The sequence below is a fragment of the Ovis aries genome, chromosome 15 (genome assembly GCF_016772045.2).
Source record: "Ovis aries strain OAR_USU_Benz2616 breed Rambouillet chromosome 15, ARS-UI_Ramb_v3.0, whole genome shotgun sequence".
NCBI classification, from domain to species: domain Eukaryota; kingdom Metazoa; phylum Chordata; class Mammalia; order Artiodactyla; family Bovidae; genus Ovis; species Ovis aries.
In genome coordinates, this window is record NC_056068.1 from 19,864,723 (window position 1) to 19,880,548 (window position 15,826).

The 15,826-nt window shown below is 36.3% G+C and overlaps 1 protein-coding gene across 12 annotated transcripts in view; it reads left to right on the forward strand.

The window, feature by feature from the left end:
- Nucleotides 1–15,826, forward strand: part of ZC3H12C (zinc finger CCCH-type containing 12C) — an 80,761-nt gene that overhangs the window by 21,777 nt on the left and 43,158 nt on the right. For 4 of the 12 annotated variants that reach the window (XM_027979180.2, XM_027979179.3, XM_060399272.1 and 1 more), the window contains exon 2: nucleotides 6,233–6,305. The exons of 5 other annotated variants lie outside the window; for them this stretch is intronic. In XM_027979180.2, coding sequence (XP_027834981.1) covers nucleotides 6,300–6,305 — 6 coding nt within the window. In that variant the 5' untranslated portion in view covers nucleotides 6,233–6,299. Of the gene's footprint in view, nucleotides 1–6,232; nucleotides 6,306–10,632; nucleotides 10,735–12,118; nucleotides 12,179–15,826 lie in introns of those variants that run through there. 3 more of the 12 variants (XM_042232902.2, XM_042232903.2, XM_042232899.2) reach the window with 2 other exon arrangements.

Genomic DNA, 15,826 nt, shown 5'->3' on the forward strand with positions numbered 1-15,826 from the left:
CAGTAAATTAGATATTAGAAACAGTGGTGCATATATAGGAACACATGGCCCAGTCTAGTTTAGTTCCCTTTGGTACGTGGGGCAATTACTTTGTCACTGAGAAGAAGTTTGGGTAGAACACCATATCCCTTTTCTAACATCAGCAAAATTGTGGTACCCAAATGTGGCAAAGCAAGTAAATTAAAAAAAAAAAACTAACAAGCTAGTCTTATGATTATTGATGTAAAAATTCATAGGGAAGTATCAGCATATATACTATAATCCTCCAAAATGTTTTGATATTGGTAAATCTGTTAATTTAGTTCACAGTATTAGTAACTCAAAGATGATTATGATCATCTTCAGTTCAGTTCAGTTGCTCATTCGTGTCCCACTCTTTGCAACCCCATGAATTGCAGCATGCCAGGCCTCCCTGTCCACCAATTCCATGAGTTCAGTCAAACTCACATTCATCAAATCAGTGATGCCATCCAGCCATCTCATCCTCGGTCATCCCCTTTTCCTCCTGCCCCCAATCCCTCCCAGGATCAGAGTCTTTTCCAATGAGTCAGCTCTTCGCATGAGGTGGCCAAAGTACTGGAGTTTCAGCTTTAGCATCATTCCTTCCAAAGAACACCCAGGACTGATCTCCTTTAGAATGGACTGGTTGGATCTCCTTGCAGTCCAAGGGACGCTCAAGAGTCTTCTCCAACACTACAGTTCAAAAGCATCAATTATTCGGCACTCAGCTTTCTTCACAGTCCAACTCTCATATCCATACATGACTACTGGGAAAACCATAGCCTTGACTAAGATGGACCTTTGTTGGCAAAGTGATGTCTCTGCTTTTCAATATGCTATCTAGGTTGGTCATGACTTTCCTTCCAAGGAGTAAGCGTCTTTTAATTTCATGGCTGCAGTCACCATCTGCAGTGATTTTGGAGCTCCCCAAAATAAAGTCTGACACTGTTTCCACTGTTTCCCCATAATCATCTTAATATATCATATTAATTCAATCCACATTTTAAATTTTTTTTCCTAAATCTTTCATGTAGAAGGAAAGCATATTTCTATAAGGAACTTTCTAAAGGCCACATATTGTGTGGTATGTAAATGTATAGCTCTATATACATATAATTACATATAGGTACAGAGGATGAGATGGCTAGATGGCATCAGCGACTCGATGGACATGAGGCTAAGTGAACTCCGGGAGTTGGTGATGGACAGGGAGGCCTGGCGTGCTGTGACTCATGGGGTCGCAAAGAGTCGGACATGACTGAGCAACTGAACTGAACTCAACTGAACACTTACTGAGTGCTTACTTTGTGCCTGGCACTGTTCCAGTGTTAAGTGTTTTGTATATGTTAACTCATATATCTCAAAACAACTATTTATTTACAGCTGAAGCATGAAGAGGTAAATTTGCCCAACATGATATAAAAGTATGTTTTGTATGTATGTGTATGTACAACCTAACCAGCCATCAGTGTAATGTGCTGTGTGCTAAGTCTAATGCTTGATAGTAACACACTAAAGACAGTCCCGTTAATATCAGGAACAACACACGATAATCACTGTTAACATTACAATGTAATTAGACAAAAGTATAGTGCAACAGATATAAAAATTGGTAAGAAAGAGGCAATCTGATGATTTTACATTATTTTATATGCCTGGAAAACCCAAGAGCCTCAGTGAAGCACTAATAGAAATACTGAGTTCCCTGAGATACCTCATTCACTGAAGTTTCATATATGAGAATAAAATAATTATTTTTTTGGACACCAACAATAACTAGTTAGAAAATATGAGGGAAGGAAAAAACCACCATTCATAGCAAACACAAAAGCAAAATATTTTAAGACAAGTTTAAAAATAGATTTATAAGCCCCCTACAGAGAAATCTAGGGAACTATATTGAGAGAGGAAATTTCAATAAATTATTCCTGATTAAGCAATATAATCTTTCGTGCTCTTAAAGCAAGTATTACTGTAACACACTCTCCATCAAACTCCCATTAGCTTTTTGGTTGAAACTTGTCAAAACAGTTCTTAAGTGTCAAAGCACATACATGCAAAAGATTCTCCTGTGATTCAAATGGTTCAAACGGTGAGATTCAAATTTCCCCGGAAGGCTCTTCATGATGTGGCTTCCCTGGACCTCACCTTTCTCACCTCACTTTCTGACTCCTCCCCTTGCTCACCTCCCACCAGTCACACAGGCCACCTTGCTGTCCTGTGAACACACGCTCATCTCAGAGCTTTGTACTTAGCCCTGCCTCCTCCTGTTACACCTTCCTTCCACTTCATTTCGGTATCTGCACAGATACCACCTTATCAGAGAAGCCTTCCCTGATTAAAAGTCTCTCTGTAGTATCTGTTGTCACCTGACATGTGTTTATCATTTGCATCCTCTCCCTCTGTGAACTTGGTGAGAGAAGGGACTGGCTTTGTTCCTGCTGTATCCCCAGGACCTGGCACCTAACAGGTACCCATTTGCCGAATGAAACTGGCATTAAAAATTACAGGTTCGGTCACTAAATTCTGAGGAGAGAGTGAAATTACAGTCAATCTTGTTTTCCCTTGAACAGTTTGCTCTTGAACATCACAGGCAGTAGGGACACTACCCACCCTCTGTAGTCAGAAAGTCTTCTATAACTTCAGTTGGCCCTCAGGATCCAGGGTTCCGCACCCCTGGATCAGCCATCCCAGAATCACATAGTCTTGTGGATGCATGCATTTCAAACCCAGTGTTGTTCCAGAGTCAACTGTAGTTATGTTCTATGAAGTTACTACAAATATTGAACCACTGCTCCTGAGGAAATATAAGATTAGGTTCCTGCAAGCCTCCTGTTAGAACATTTTTCATGGACCAGTCAATCCATAACCTTATTGTATATGTGGTACTGTTTGAAAAAGTGAAAGCGAAGTCCCTCAGTCATGTTCGACTCTTTGCAACCCATGGACTGTAGCTTGCCAGGCTCCTCCATCCATGGGATTTTCCAGGCAAGAGTACTAGAGTGCCATTTCCTTCTCCAGGGGATCTTCCTGACCCAGGGATTGAACCCGGGTCTCCTGCATTGAAGGCAGATGCTTTACTGTCTGGGCCACCAGGGAAGCTAAACAGTACTGTGGTACTGTTTGCTGCTGCTGCTAAGTTGCTTCAGTCATGTCCAACTCTGTGTGACCCCATAGACGGCAGCCCACCAGGTTCCCCTGTCCCTTGGATTATCCAGGCAAGAACACTGGAGTGGGTTGCCATTTCCTTCTCCAATGCGTGAAAGTGAAATCGCTCAGTCGTGTCCGACTCTTTGCGACCCCATGGACTGCAGCCCACCAGGCTCCTCCATCCATGGGATTTTCCAGGCAAGAGTACTGGAGTGGCGTGCCATTGCCTTCTCTGGTGGTACTGTTGAGAGACACTTTATTAAGTATACACTGTCAATTCATCAACATTGAACTTGAAACCGTAAACAGCTCTGTAACTCGTACCTGAACAAAGCTTACCTAACACGCATATTTCTTCACAAGACACATCACATCTTTCTTGCACTTAGCGCTTAAGCACTAGACTTGAGGCCCATTTGAACAGCAAATTCACCAACAGAAAGCAAAAAAATGTGAAAATCATAGAGCTAACCAGTCCTTCTTAGGACACTTGTTTCAACATGAGGGATTTGTTCAGCCTCAGCTGGAATGTGTGCTTCTGGCAACTCAGATTTTTCGCCTCTCTGCACATGCACATGGCTGTGGAATGACTGTAAAGCACTGCAAAGATTGATTTGGGGTAAATAGATGTCAGTGAATAGGCGAGTTTGCAAGAACAGAATCTGCAAATAACGAAGACCAAACTATACATCATTCTTCCAGTAATATTTACTGTGTTTCTACTGTGTGCCATGCCCCCAGACACTCAGACATTTATCAAGTCCCAACCGTATGCCAGGCCCTGTGCAATACTCAGATAATCCAAAAATGAGTTTAACAGTGTTCTGGGAAAGGTTTCAAGGCAGAGTTGGGAACCTTCAATACTAATAGGTGAGATTTTAACCTGTGAAGCTATGGAGAAAGGTATTTTAGGAAAAAGAATCTTTAAGTTCTTCAACTTGGCTGTATATTAGAATCATCTGGCCTATGGCCATACTTTACCCAGACCAAAAAAAAATAAACATCTCTCGGGATGAAACTCGTATGCCAGTATATTTTAAATCTCCCCAGATGATTCCAGTGTGCAACCAAATTGAAAGAACTACTGCTTTAAATCCTCGTGTTTGGCTGGAGTGCAGGTTATGTGAAAGGAGGTAAAGAACAAATCTGGTAAAGAGATTCTTGGCCCAGTTATTGAAATGCTGTAATTTAGCACATATTTATTAAGCACCTGTAGGCACTAATGCTGGAGATACAGCAGATAACAAAATACAAGAATCTTTGGTTTGTTAAGAGTTTATGGTTGAATTGTTTTGGCAGCTGTTTAGGATGATTCATAGTCTAGATTTAACTTACAGTATTTGGTGATTTGCATTTAGAAGGAATCTTGTCCTAAATGCTCAGAATTCTAAATTTAATTGTAAATTACTATATCATCCTCTGATATGAATAGAACTCCATAAAGAAAAAATTGTGTTGTGAACTTCTGTGCTAGTCTTAGCATTTTCTAATACAACCATTAATTTTGTTAGCTTCTCAAGAGTTTTCCAGTTTCTCTCACACTAGGACAATTATCTAAAACCATTAGTTCCACTGGAAGTACTAACTCAAGCATTTCATTTCTCTTCTTATAGGAATTGGTGTATAAGAAACAACTGTCTTGATTATTAGTAAGAATTTATATTTAGATCAAACTTAAATTAACAAAGAATTTTAATTGGGTCATAGTTGGTTTGCAAGTCCTTTTATATTATTTGCCGTAAGCTATGTTTTATTTTTTCCTGAGTTCCTTTATATTTAATGTCCTATTATACTATCTTCTAGATCATTAGCAAGAACAGAGACCCCTAATGATAGCGGCCTCTTATAATTCTGTCTGATACGGTTATTCCTTATGGTCTGAGTCTGTCAATTTCACTTTTAAACTTTTGGTCAAGCAGTTTTGAATTAGCTTGCTAAATAGTTATTTAACACCTAAAAAAGAAAAGACCTGTGCCAACCTCAGCTTGTATATATACTCTGAGCTGAAATGAATGTGCATCAGTGAGCATGTGTGGGTGGGAAGTGGGAGGTACCGTGCTGTGGGGTCAGAAGGAGAGACTAGGCTTTGAGAGGGATGTTGTAAATATTATTATCATTACTGTCAGAGATAAGGTGCCACATATACCATCCGGTTGTGTTATAATGCAGAGAATATGTCTTGCATATATTTCATATAAAATTGTACAGTTTGGGTCAGCTTTTCCTCATTTTCAGTGGTGCTTAATGCAACTGTGTGTTCTGTTAACATGGATGGTATCATGTGCTTCATACTTCTTTTAAATCATACAGGTCCCTTTTCCCTCATGAATTTTCTCTCTCCTACTCCCCACATAGCTGCTTTAGCAACCTAGTACATCATTTGGGTTCATTTATATTCCCTGAGCTCTACTAAAATCGCTCATTCCTTGAGTATTTGCAAGTTTTATAGGAATTGAAGGTTACCTTTTTAAAAAACTTGCTTGTTTATTCGAATTTTTTAGAAATGTGAAATGGAGCTTGCAGGGCCTTAGGGGAGAGAATTGCCTGGCCATCCAGTGGTTAGGACATGGTGCTGTCACTGCTGTGGGCCCAGGTTTGAGCTCTGGTCCGGGAACTTCAATCCCACAAGTCAGGCTGCACAGCAAAAAAAAAAAAAAACAAAAACAAAAACTAAATGGAAAGCTAGTCATTAGGAAATATTTGAAGTCTTAGGATATGGGTCATATTGTCACTTAAAGTGACTATAGAAAAGTTTCTTTGTTTTTAGATCACTGAGAAGAAATACTACTTTGTGGATTTACTATTGGTCTCTGAACCATAAAGAGAATCAAGAGTTATCTTCTCTTAGTGATACGGCACTGAAGTTTTCTTATAGTGAAACCCTAAGAATTTTGACTTGGGGAAGCGTTGTCTTTCTTTGTTACAGAATTGGTTTTTTTAATTTTTTCAACTTTATCCCTTTACAGTATTTTTAAAGTGGTCTGTTCAGAGTTAATTTATGTGAGTTTTTAATCACCTTTTTTTTTTCCTTAGTAGCTCTTTATAACAAAACATTATTGAATATTGTTTTTTCCTGCCTTAGTTCTGAACCAACTGAGAAACAGACAAAGGAGCCAGGCAGATGGACATAAAAACAGCAATTCTTGTTGATGAAGGTAATGCAGAGCATGACTTAAGAGCACAGCATAAAGGGCTTAGTAACACTGAACCCCCAAATTAGAAAGATTTTATCACTTAGTCTCAGGCAGCACTGCAGAGCAAAGCAGCTCTGTGCTGTCTGCCCCAGGGTGGACCCCAAGAGAAATGTGCAGAGGGAGGGGCGCTTGGCTTACACAGACCCCTTCCCCAGGTGAGGAGGAGGAGGCCAGAGGGTAACTCCAAGGGATGCCTCTCTAGTCAGGAAGTTGGAGCCAGAGGAGGAGACCATGAAGAGGCCTCTCATGGTTGCCAGGCCTGAGGTTATTACTCAGTTGCACAGCTGCCCTGAATATTGAAAGCAGCCCCCATGGCAGAGGCAGGGCTGTAGAAACATTGCAGGTCACCACGGGCTCTTTGATAAGCTCACCCTGTTCACCAGGAGAAATAAAAGCTGGCAGGGAGCATTTTGTTCATGTGAATGCCTGCATTCAAATTTGCAGGAGCCCATTTCTTTACTGGTCCTATTTTTCAGTCAGATGTCTTCTAGATAGCAACACACTGCTGGGTACCATTTAGATTTTTTTTTTTTCTGTATGGATTATGGAAGATTAAATGGATCTGCCCTCAAGGAGCTTACAGCCTGGTTCATAAGTAAATGCTATGTTATGCGGTACAGACTATTCATGTTATGGAAATTAAGTAAAAACTGGACTGGTCCAGGATTTTATGGAAAAGTAAGCCTTGAGCTGGAATTAGAACTACAAATATGATCTGGGTAGGTGAGGCTGTGCAAGAGAACATGCGTGAAGGGACCGTTGTTTCAGCATCTGTGACTTCACCTTAATTGAAGTGGGAAATAAGATGACAGAGCTTAGAGCAGCCCCCACTGTAAGGGGAATCTTGAGAACAATACGGAGGACAAGAGATGTGATCTCCTGCTGAGATTTGTTTTTTAAACCTAAGAGTGGTGTCAGTGGAAATTACTTTGGCAAGGATGTACTTAGGGAGTATTGTAGGAAGGAGATAAATTAAGAAACAAAAGTAACCTAAGCCTAAGGAAATGAAATATAGTAAGGGTCTCTCATGCCCATCTGACTTACTACACATATAATAACTCTCATAGGTTAGAGAGTAGTGCCTGATTGATTTTGCTCCATTCTTTTACACTGGGTGCATAAGTTAGCTTTTTGGTTAGCTGGTTGTTGTTGTTTAATCAAATTAATAAGAGTTTTTTGTTAAATTTAATCTTTCACACTTCTGGGGACAATTGGGAAGATTTGAATTAATAATCTTATTTCAATGGTGGTGTTGTGAGGATCAGAAGAGATTGTAGATTGAAGGAGAACTAATGCATACTGAGAGAAAGGTTCCAGGAAGCCAGGTTGGATCTCCCCTGACAAAGAGAATTGATGCCAACACCAGCATGACAGCCCACGTGTTTCACACTCATACCTCAGCAAACAGTTGGATTCTCAAATGTTAGGGAAGCCTTTGACACTGACAGACTTTAGTATCACTGCTGAAGCCACAGTCACACACTGCGCCCTGTGCTCAGTCAGTTATTGCAGTGATCCAGACAGCCTAATACAGCTGTTTGCATTTTCTCTGCAACTGGGCGTGGACCAGGACCATTGGACTCAAAAAGGCGGGGGAGGGCCTCTTTTCACCTACAGATGTTTTAATGTGCTTATCAAGTTATCCAATACTAGCAACCAACATAGTCTAAATACCACAGCAGGATCTGATTAGCTTTTTCAGATCACTGCCTTTATTTGCTGTTTGCAAAAAAGCTTAATCCAGTCCTAGGGATCAGGCTTCCTGCTGAGCCTGTGGGTACTTTTCTCTCATTCTTTGTGTTCACAGTGGCAGGAATTAGTGAGAAGATTCCTCCTCCTCCTGCATTAAAGCTATAAAGTAGTAACTATAGTAGCAATGGGGGAAAAGAGAAGAAAGAAAGTCCAAAGGAAAGAGGGACTGTCTGTTCATACTAAAGAGTGTCTTTTTTATATACAAAAGGGAAAAGGGTTCAATGTAAACTCATAAATATTGACCTCACTATCTCTAGTCAGTACATGTAGCTTATGTTTTATTTGGTTTTAGTTAACAACTTTGCATGAATATATATTTTTTATCTTGATCTTATTTAATCAGATTCAGTTTTACCAAAAGTCTGTTTATTAACTATACTAGTGGCCTTGATTTATCTTTCTTACTTTTTACTCATGAGATTTTTTTTTAAGTACCAGCACACCACCAAAAAAAAAAGATAAAATTCTAACTTTTTTGATTCCTGTGATGTTCATATGCATAAAATTTGAACTCTATGAAATTTACTTTATAATTTTCAATAAACTGTAATATTAGAAATGCTTTATATTGATCTCTAGTGGCTGTATGAAATTAGGCCATGGGTGTAACTGTTGCAAAAACATTGCTGTAATCCTTGGTAGAAAAAAATAATTCTTCCTTTAGAAATCAGTTTGATACTTAGAATCTCATCATTACATTTAGTTTAAAAATATTTCCACAAATTTTAAAATTTTCCAGCATTTTTGGAATGACATACTTCCGTGGAATATTAAGTTCTTTTTGAGGAAAAATATCTGTAGACAAACAATGATCTACAAACACCATACTTCATATGTTAGTTTTATTTCTGGAAATACCAATAATTTTTAGGCTTTTAGTAGGCATACGGAATGTTTTCAGTGAGGTAACTGAAAAATTTTAACCGTATATTTTCCTCTTATTTTGTAAACAGAAAGCATCTATCTGACTTAAATTTGACTGAGCACAATAAAGACACGCCCAAGAGTCCCAACCAATATTAACTGTTTTCTAAGTTTTGTCACATGGTCCTGTGAGTAGTGTCTATATTTGTATGTGAGAAGAGAGATTGATTTAGATTAATTGAGATTGTTTGGGGTGCCTTAGCCAAATTTTATACCTGTAGAGTGCTTGATTATGTAATGGAAAGCCTAACCTCAGCTTAAATAAGCTTATATCCGAAAATTGTATTTTAAGAGGAGCTTTTTGCCTTCACTCTTCTAATTTGCACTGGAATAAAAGAGGATGTGTGTGTGTGTGTGTGTTCTACATCACATAAGCAAGTAGTAGAACAGCTCTAGATATTGTTTAGTAGGGAAATATTCTCACAACACCTCATGGTGTTTAAATTTTGGTTGAATTTTCATAGTCAGAGACCACTCAAGATATAATTTATACAGCTCTCAAAAGCAGATAGTCCATAACATTATAAATAGTCTGGCAATCTTTGAAATAAATCAGGATAACAAGCTTCCTCACTGACAGGGATGATTTTTGTATACTTGTTGCCCTTTTAAAATATTTCAGTGTTTCTTCTTTGTAAATAACTTCTTTGTTACTTGTTCCTGAACTGAAATTTGTACATCTTACAAATTTTATGGAATACAAACACAACACATAACATCATGTTGTATATTAAAACATAACGAAAGATCTTTCTTTAATTACATGATTAGTTTCAATAATAAAATAATTTTACACTATTTGACATAAAGTGGGTCATTTTGGTGGTTTTAGATTGAAATTAAATAGTTTTGTCTAAATTCACTTTAGATGACTCACTTCGCACAAAGTTGCTTTATCTTACTACACTGTACTTCTAATGAACTTTTAAAAGTCAGTTCTGTTTATAAGCTCTTAAACCTTTTTCTTTTGCAATCTAACTTTCATCATCTCTGTTTTATTGTCTTGCAACAAATCAACCAACACTTACAAATATTTTATATTTCCTAGTATTTCTAGGGAAGTAGTTCTACTCTAACCTCTGTCTCATTTCCCCTGTAAATCATTTATTAAAGCAAAGGGGTTACTGCAGTAGTTAATTACTACTTTGACACACCTCATTTTCTTTTTTTCTCAGAAACAAAAAACTAAAAGACTAGAAGATAGCCTAAACTTTTAGGAAACATGCAACTTTTACTACTTTAAAATATAATTGGTTTCTTTGTTTTGTTTAAAAACAAGGAGGAAAAGCTGAAGTCTGCCCAAGCCAGGTGTTTCTTGTTGGCAGCCTGCTCCCTAATGACTCTGCTCTCAAAGAGCAGCTGCCTACTAGTCAGCTTTGTATGGCCTATTGTTGCTGCACACCCCCTCGTTAATACACAGGCTGCCCCGGGCAGACCCAAGAATGACATCAACTTGCTTATCTTAGAAACCTGCGAACCTGACGCAGGGTGCTGAGGTTGGCTTGCATCTGCCTGGCCGACTAATTGTGAGCTTTCTGGCCTGTGATTGGCTGTTACTCCACTCAGTAATAGGTTAAGCAAAGACATTGCCATTCCATCTGTTCACTCATTCATTGTTCTTCTTGCCTGCCTGGAAGTCTGCAGCTAAAATTGTGTTAAGGAGTTACTCCTGAAGCTGCTACAGAAACCAATGTCTTTGTATTTTCCTGTGAACGTGAGTATATGTGCTACTTAATGCCTTGGAAGTTAAACTTTGCTAAATATTCAGAATATTATTTTGAACTCTGTTAAGGATAGAATGCACACATTTGAGAGGCTACAAATTGTTACATAGTGCCAAAATGCCAGAAAATGTGATTCTTTCTGTAAAACGTGTCTGTGAAGCAGAGTTTTTACATTTTTATACTCTGCAGTTATATAAAAGATTACTTACAGTTTCATAAACATTTGCAAGACAGTAGGCATGTAAGTAACCATTTGTGCTTAAAGATAAGTTAAAATGTTATGATATTTTGATAAACAGTGACTTTAGATTTTATCTTCTTGTCGCATTCCTGGTTTCCTTAAGGTGTCACTGTCAGACCTAGATGCTGCAAAATGATAGTAAGATTTGATAGATTTTTCAATTGTCTTAAAAATCTAGCTTGGGGAGGTGGATTGCTATTTGATGTTTCATCTTGTTGTAATTATGATGATTAAGCATTCATTTGCTTTGTCAGCAGTTTCAGTACTCATATATAGTTTCATGAGTTTCTTCCCACTTTTTTTTTTTTTTTTTTTTGGCTTGCATTAGTTTTAGATATGAGATTGAAGATGTCACTTAGAGAACTATTGCTTTCAAGAGATCTGTAATGGGGAAGGGAGGAGACAAAGACTTTCATCTATCAGTTGGGAGGAAAAGAAAGAGCATAAAGGGTTAAAAAGAGGTTTTCATTTCTACCACATGCCCTATTGTGTGAGCATATGCGTAAGTCTATTGAAAGTTTTCAGAAGATGGGCAGGCCACCAGTTGCTGGTCTCCTGCAGTTCCAGTAGACATCTGTTGCCCCAGAGCATTAACCAATCTGCTCAAAGGGACATCCTTCTTTTGTTAGCTAGAGGGATGCAGACAACAGCACTCACTGAAATACAATGGTGATTAAATACACAGAGACTACAGCAGTAGGTATTTATTACATATTCATTATTTTATTTTCATTGTTCTCCTACTATTACCATTTGGATAACAATCAGGACCCACTTTATGGCATTGTAACTCGATGTTACAAACAATTTGATTTAACAAGTTTATGGTCTAATATTCCTGATTAATATGATGCTCTTTAGAATATAAAAAAATTTTTTTACTGGATTTGAGATAAAGGAATATCACAGTTATCTAATGAGAACTTTAAAGAAAAGCTCACTAAATGGGGGAATCTTTGTGTATGCAGCAGATTTTTAGTAAATAGCCATTGTATAATAAATCTGCTTTCAGCTAGTATAAAACTTCTTTTTGGCAATTAAAACAATTGTTTATACTTTATCATCAACAAAATTAGCATGGCATTTTAGTTCTTTTTCAACATATAATATTATTTTATTTTTTAACTTACTAGGCCTTCAGCAAGAAAAATTGTTCATTTCCAATACAATATTTGAAGGAAATCTAAAGCTCTGTAAGTGCAGAAGTCTGTTTTTAGACCATTAAGTGTTTCCCTAGTACATTTTGTGTTCATGAATATAGTATATAAAGGGCGCTTATATCGGGTCTCTGATATAGAGCCTGAAAGTGAACTGTATTCTTGGAGGTTTTTGATAACTGTGGGAATATAAACACTGACCTACTTTGTGTATGAGACTGTCTAGGCTGCTGCTTCATGAAATGAGGAAACTTACTCTTGTTAATAGATGATTAAAGATGATTTATATGCATTTGCATTTCAAATGGCAAAACTTAAATTTAAAAATTAAGGAGAAAAATGTTTTCTTTCTTGCATGTAATAGTAAATTTTGTGATGTTTTTGGAGTCTTTGCTAAATATTTTCAAAATTATATTGATCATTTTCAAGGCACTGAAGAAAAATTTAGATCATATACCATTCTTTGTTCTAAGATGTCTTATAATAAAAATGCCTTGTGAAGTTTTGCACATTACATTAAGTAATACTGCAGTCTATGAAACTATTTTTGTTGGCTTTAAAATTTTAAGAATAGCATTTAATTTTTTCTTGACTGGATTTCAAAATATTGCCAATTTTTCTTAGTGCCATATTCATTCAGGGCAATCTTTTACTAATTACAAGTGAATAAGAAAGCATTTTAGAGATTCAAGTTTTAAAAACTAAATCTTTACCATTTGGGTCAGTAAAAATAAGTTATTTCAAATTTATATTATGTAATGGAGAAAATATATGCATCTTACAGGTCTGATAATTAAACTTGTCATTATATGTACTATTTCGTATTTAGTCTGTTGATTTATAGGAACTAAAAATTATTTAACTGCTTGCTTAGTACAAGATGACATTGGATAACTTTCTTTGAGGTAACCAGTGAAATCTGGACGATGAAGAAAGGCCTGTCAGTGTGAAAAAAGAGTTCAACCAGAATATTTTAAAAGAAAAGTTATTTTGCCTAACAAAATTAGGTATAAATTTTTTGAAGTAGTGTAAATCAAGCTTACGCTTATACCTAATATTAAAAATCATGTTAGTCTACTTGGAAACATTTTAGTTTCATAGTACATATAAATTATATGAATTGTCACAGCCTAAAGGTGTGGTATTCACTCAGTACAAATGAATTTTATCTAGCTTAATATTATAAAAAGGAAACAACTGATAATACCATTTTATCCTTATCTAATCATTGTAGTCCTATAATAAAATTACGCAGAGCAGATTTACATAGTGTTACCAACACTTTTAATATGAGACTGAAAGTGATAACAGAAAAGATTTAAATATGTTTTTAGGCTGTTTAATTTTCAGTTTAAAAACTTTATATCTGGTTTTACTTCTTTGACAAATGTGAAAATTCTTTAAACATAATATTTCATTCTAATGTTCCCCACTGGCTGTATTTTTCATAAAGTGTTCATTTTGTTTAAAACAGTCCAAATGAAAAATATTACAGCTCAATATTAAAATAATATTTCCTAGTTCAATTCAGGGATTTGGTCGGTGAATCATTATCTTGAAGAATTATCTCACAACAGCACTTATGCAAAAACCAAACTTTTTAGGGGAGATCAAAAATGTTGCCCATTAAATACACTTCCTGCAGTCAGAGCAGATTGTGAGGTTTACAGAACAATGATGTCGGAGCTTCCAGATTGGTTTGGCAGCTGCATTGTTCTCAGAGGGTAAACCAGACGCACTTAAGTCCCAGTCTCTTTTATAGGCTTTTGTTCATACCAAATTATTCTTTCACTGTGCTAGCATTCATGATGGCACGTTAAAAGAGTGCCGCTTAGCAACCAGCTCTGGTTGCCAGGCAGCCCAGCTTCCAATAGGTTTTCCTTGTTTAAGATACTTTTGGTAGAAGCTCTACCAAGGCCACAATACAGATTTTTCTTTTTAACTGTATCCCTTTATTAGAATGCTGTTGTGATTTGTTGCTTGCATTATGGTGTCAGTATATTACAGTAGTTAATAAATCACTGAGTATAAAGATTTGCTTTCAAAATCCCTTCCTTTAATTCTAATAATTGGGCTCATGCACATCCATATTAATAGAAAAAAATTGAAATGGATACAGCTTCATAATAGAGCAGATGTATATAGAGGTCTCCCAAGGAAAATTTCTTTTTTTATCATTTGTGCAATCAGAAGCAAAGAGAGGGTGATGTTTCTTTAAAAACTAATGAATGCCATATTAGAACAATGATGTTAAAGTTATCTGTCTTCTCAAGGGATAAAACCTGAAGAAACTCCTGTGGAAATGTGTAGGAGTTCTACACTGGCGGGATTTTAAGTGTACTGTTATCAAGCTAAAGATTCCATGGTCTCTTCTCTAGTATTTACCATAGTTAATATAATTTATTTCATAATGTAGAAATACTTCACTCTGTAATAAGTTCATCAAATGCATTCAAATGTGCAGCTTCTTAGAAAATCACTTAGCATTTTCTCTTAGCATTTATATAATAGCTTCTTTCTACTGTAAATAAGATGTTGAGGAACTGTAGAATAAAATGTTTTTCCAATTTTCTTTTTTAGGTTATATAAATAGGTGTTTTATGACAGTTTCCAATTCAGCTGCCACTGGCTTACTAATGTTAATCATGGATAGAACACTGAAATTGCCTTAATAAGTAAACTACTGATGTGCATATAGTCCCTACAATGAAGCACAAGAGAAAATAATTTTATTTTGCTAACCTGTTCCTGGTAGAGAAATAATGATTAATCTCAATAGACTCTAAAGAAACTAGAAAAATGACAAAAGCATTTTAAATGTAAAAGCATTCCTGCATGAGGAAAGTAGAAGAAAAGATGACTTTAACCAAATGCAGATAGCAGTTAGGTAATTACCTAATGTGATACAGAAGTATTTTCTGCCATCAAATTCAAGAAATTAAGATAACATTTATTCAATTTTATTTTGAATAAATTTTATTCACTTATTCAATGTACCTAATTATCTGCTGCTAATGAAATATATTCCTATACTTTCTATAATTGTGCTAGAATGAGAGCTTTTCCCCCTGGGATGAAAGAGACTAGTCTTTGGCACTTAATAAGGGTAGCACGGTGTTGAGAGTTGTATTCTGTTACTGTGTTCAGGATTCACAAAATAAAGACTATTAGGGCAAAAATATTCACTTCTAAAGTGGAATATAATTCACTTTGTAATTATTTCATTCCTTGTTGGCTCTTGTAGAATCTATTTTCTTTTATTACAGTACCTAAGTTATTTTTGAAAGTCTTTAGATTAATCCAGATTAACAGCTTTTAAATTATAGTAAGTTAATGTTTTCCTTTTCACATGACTTTCTCTTTAAAAGAATTTTTGCATGTTTTTATGAATTATTTTAGAGAAAATGCATATAACCTGTCATAGCACATCAAAAACATGCTTTTTTAAAAAAATAATATTCTGTGTGTCACTATAGAAACAAGGCTTTCTAACTCTGGGAAAATCTTCCATGTAGATTAAGAAGCAGCATGATGCTATGGGGAAACCATGGGTTTGGAAACCAGACAAAACTGGGTAAAAAAAATCCAGTTCCTCCACTTATTTACTTTGCTGCCTTGGAGGGAATACTTAACCTTTCTAATTCCTAACTTCATTGTCTGAAAAAGACATGATATATCTTGGAA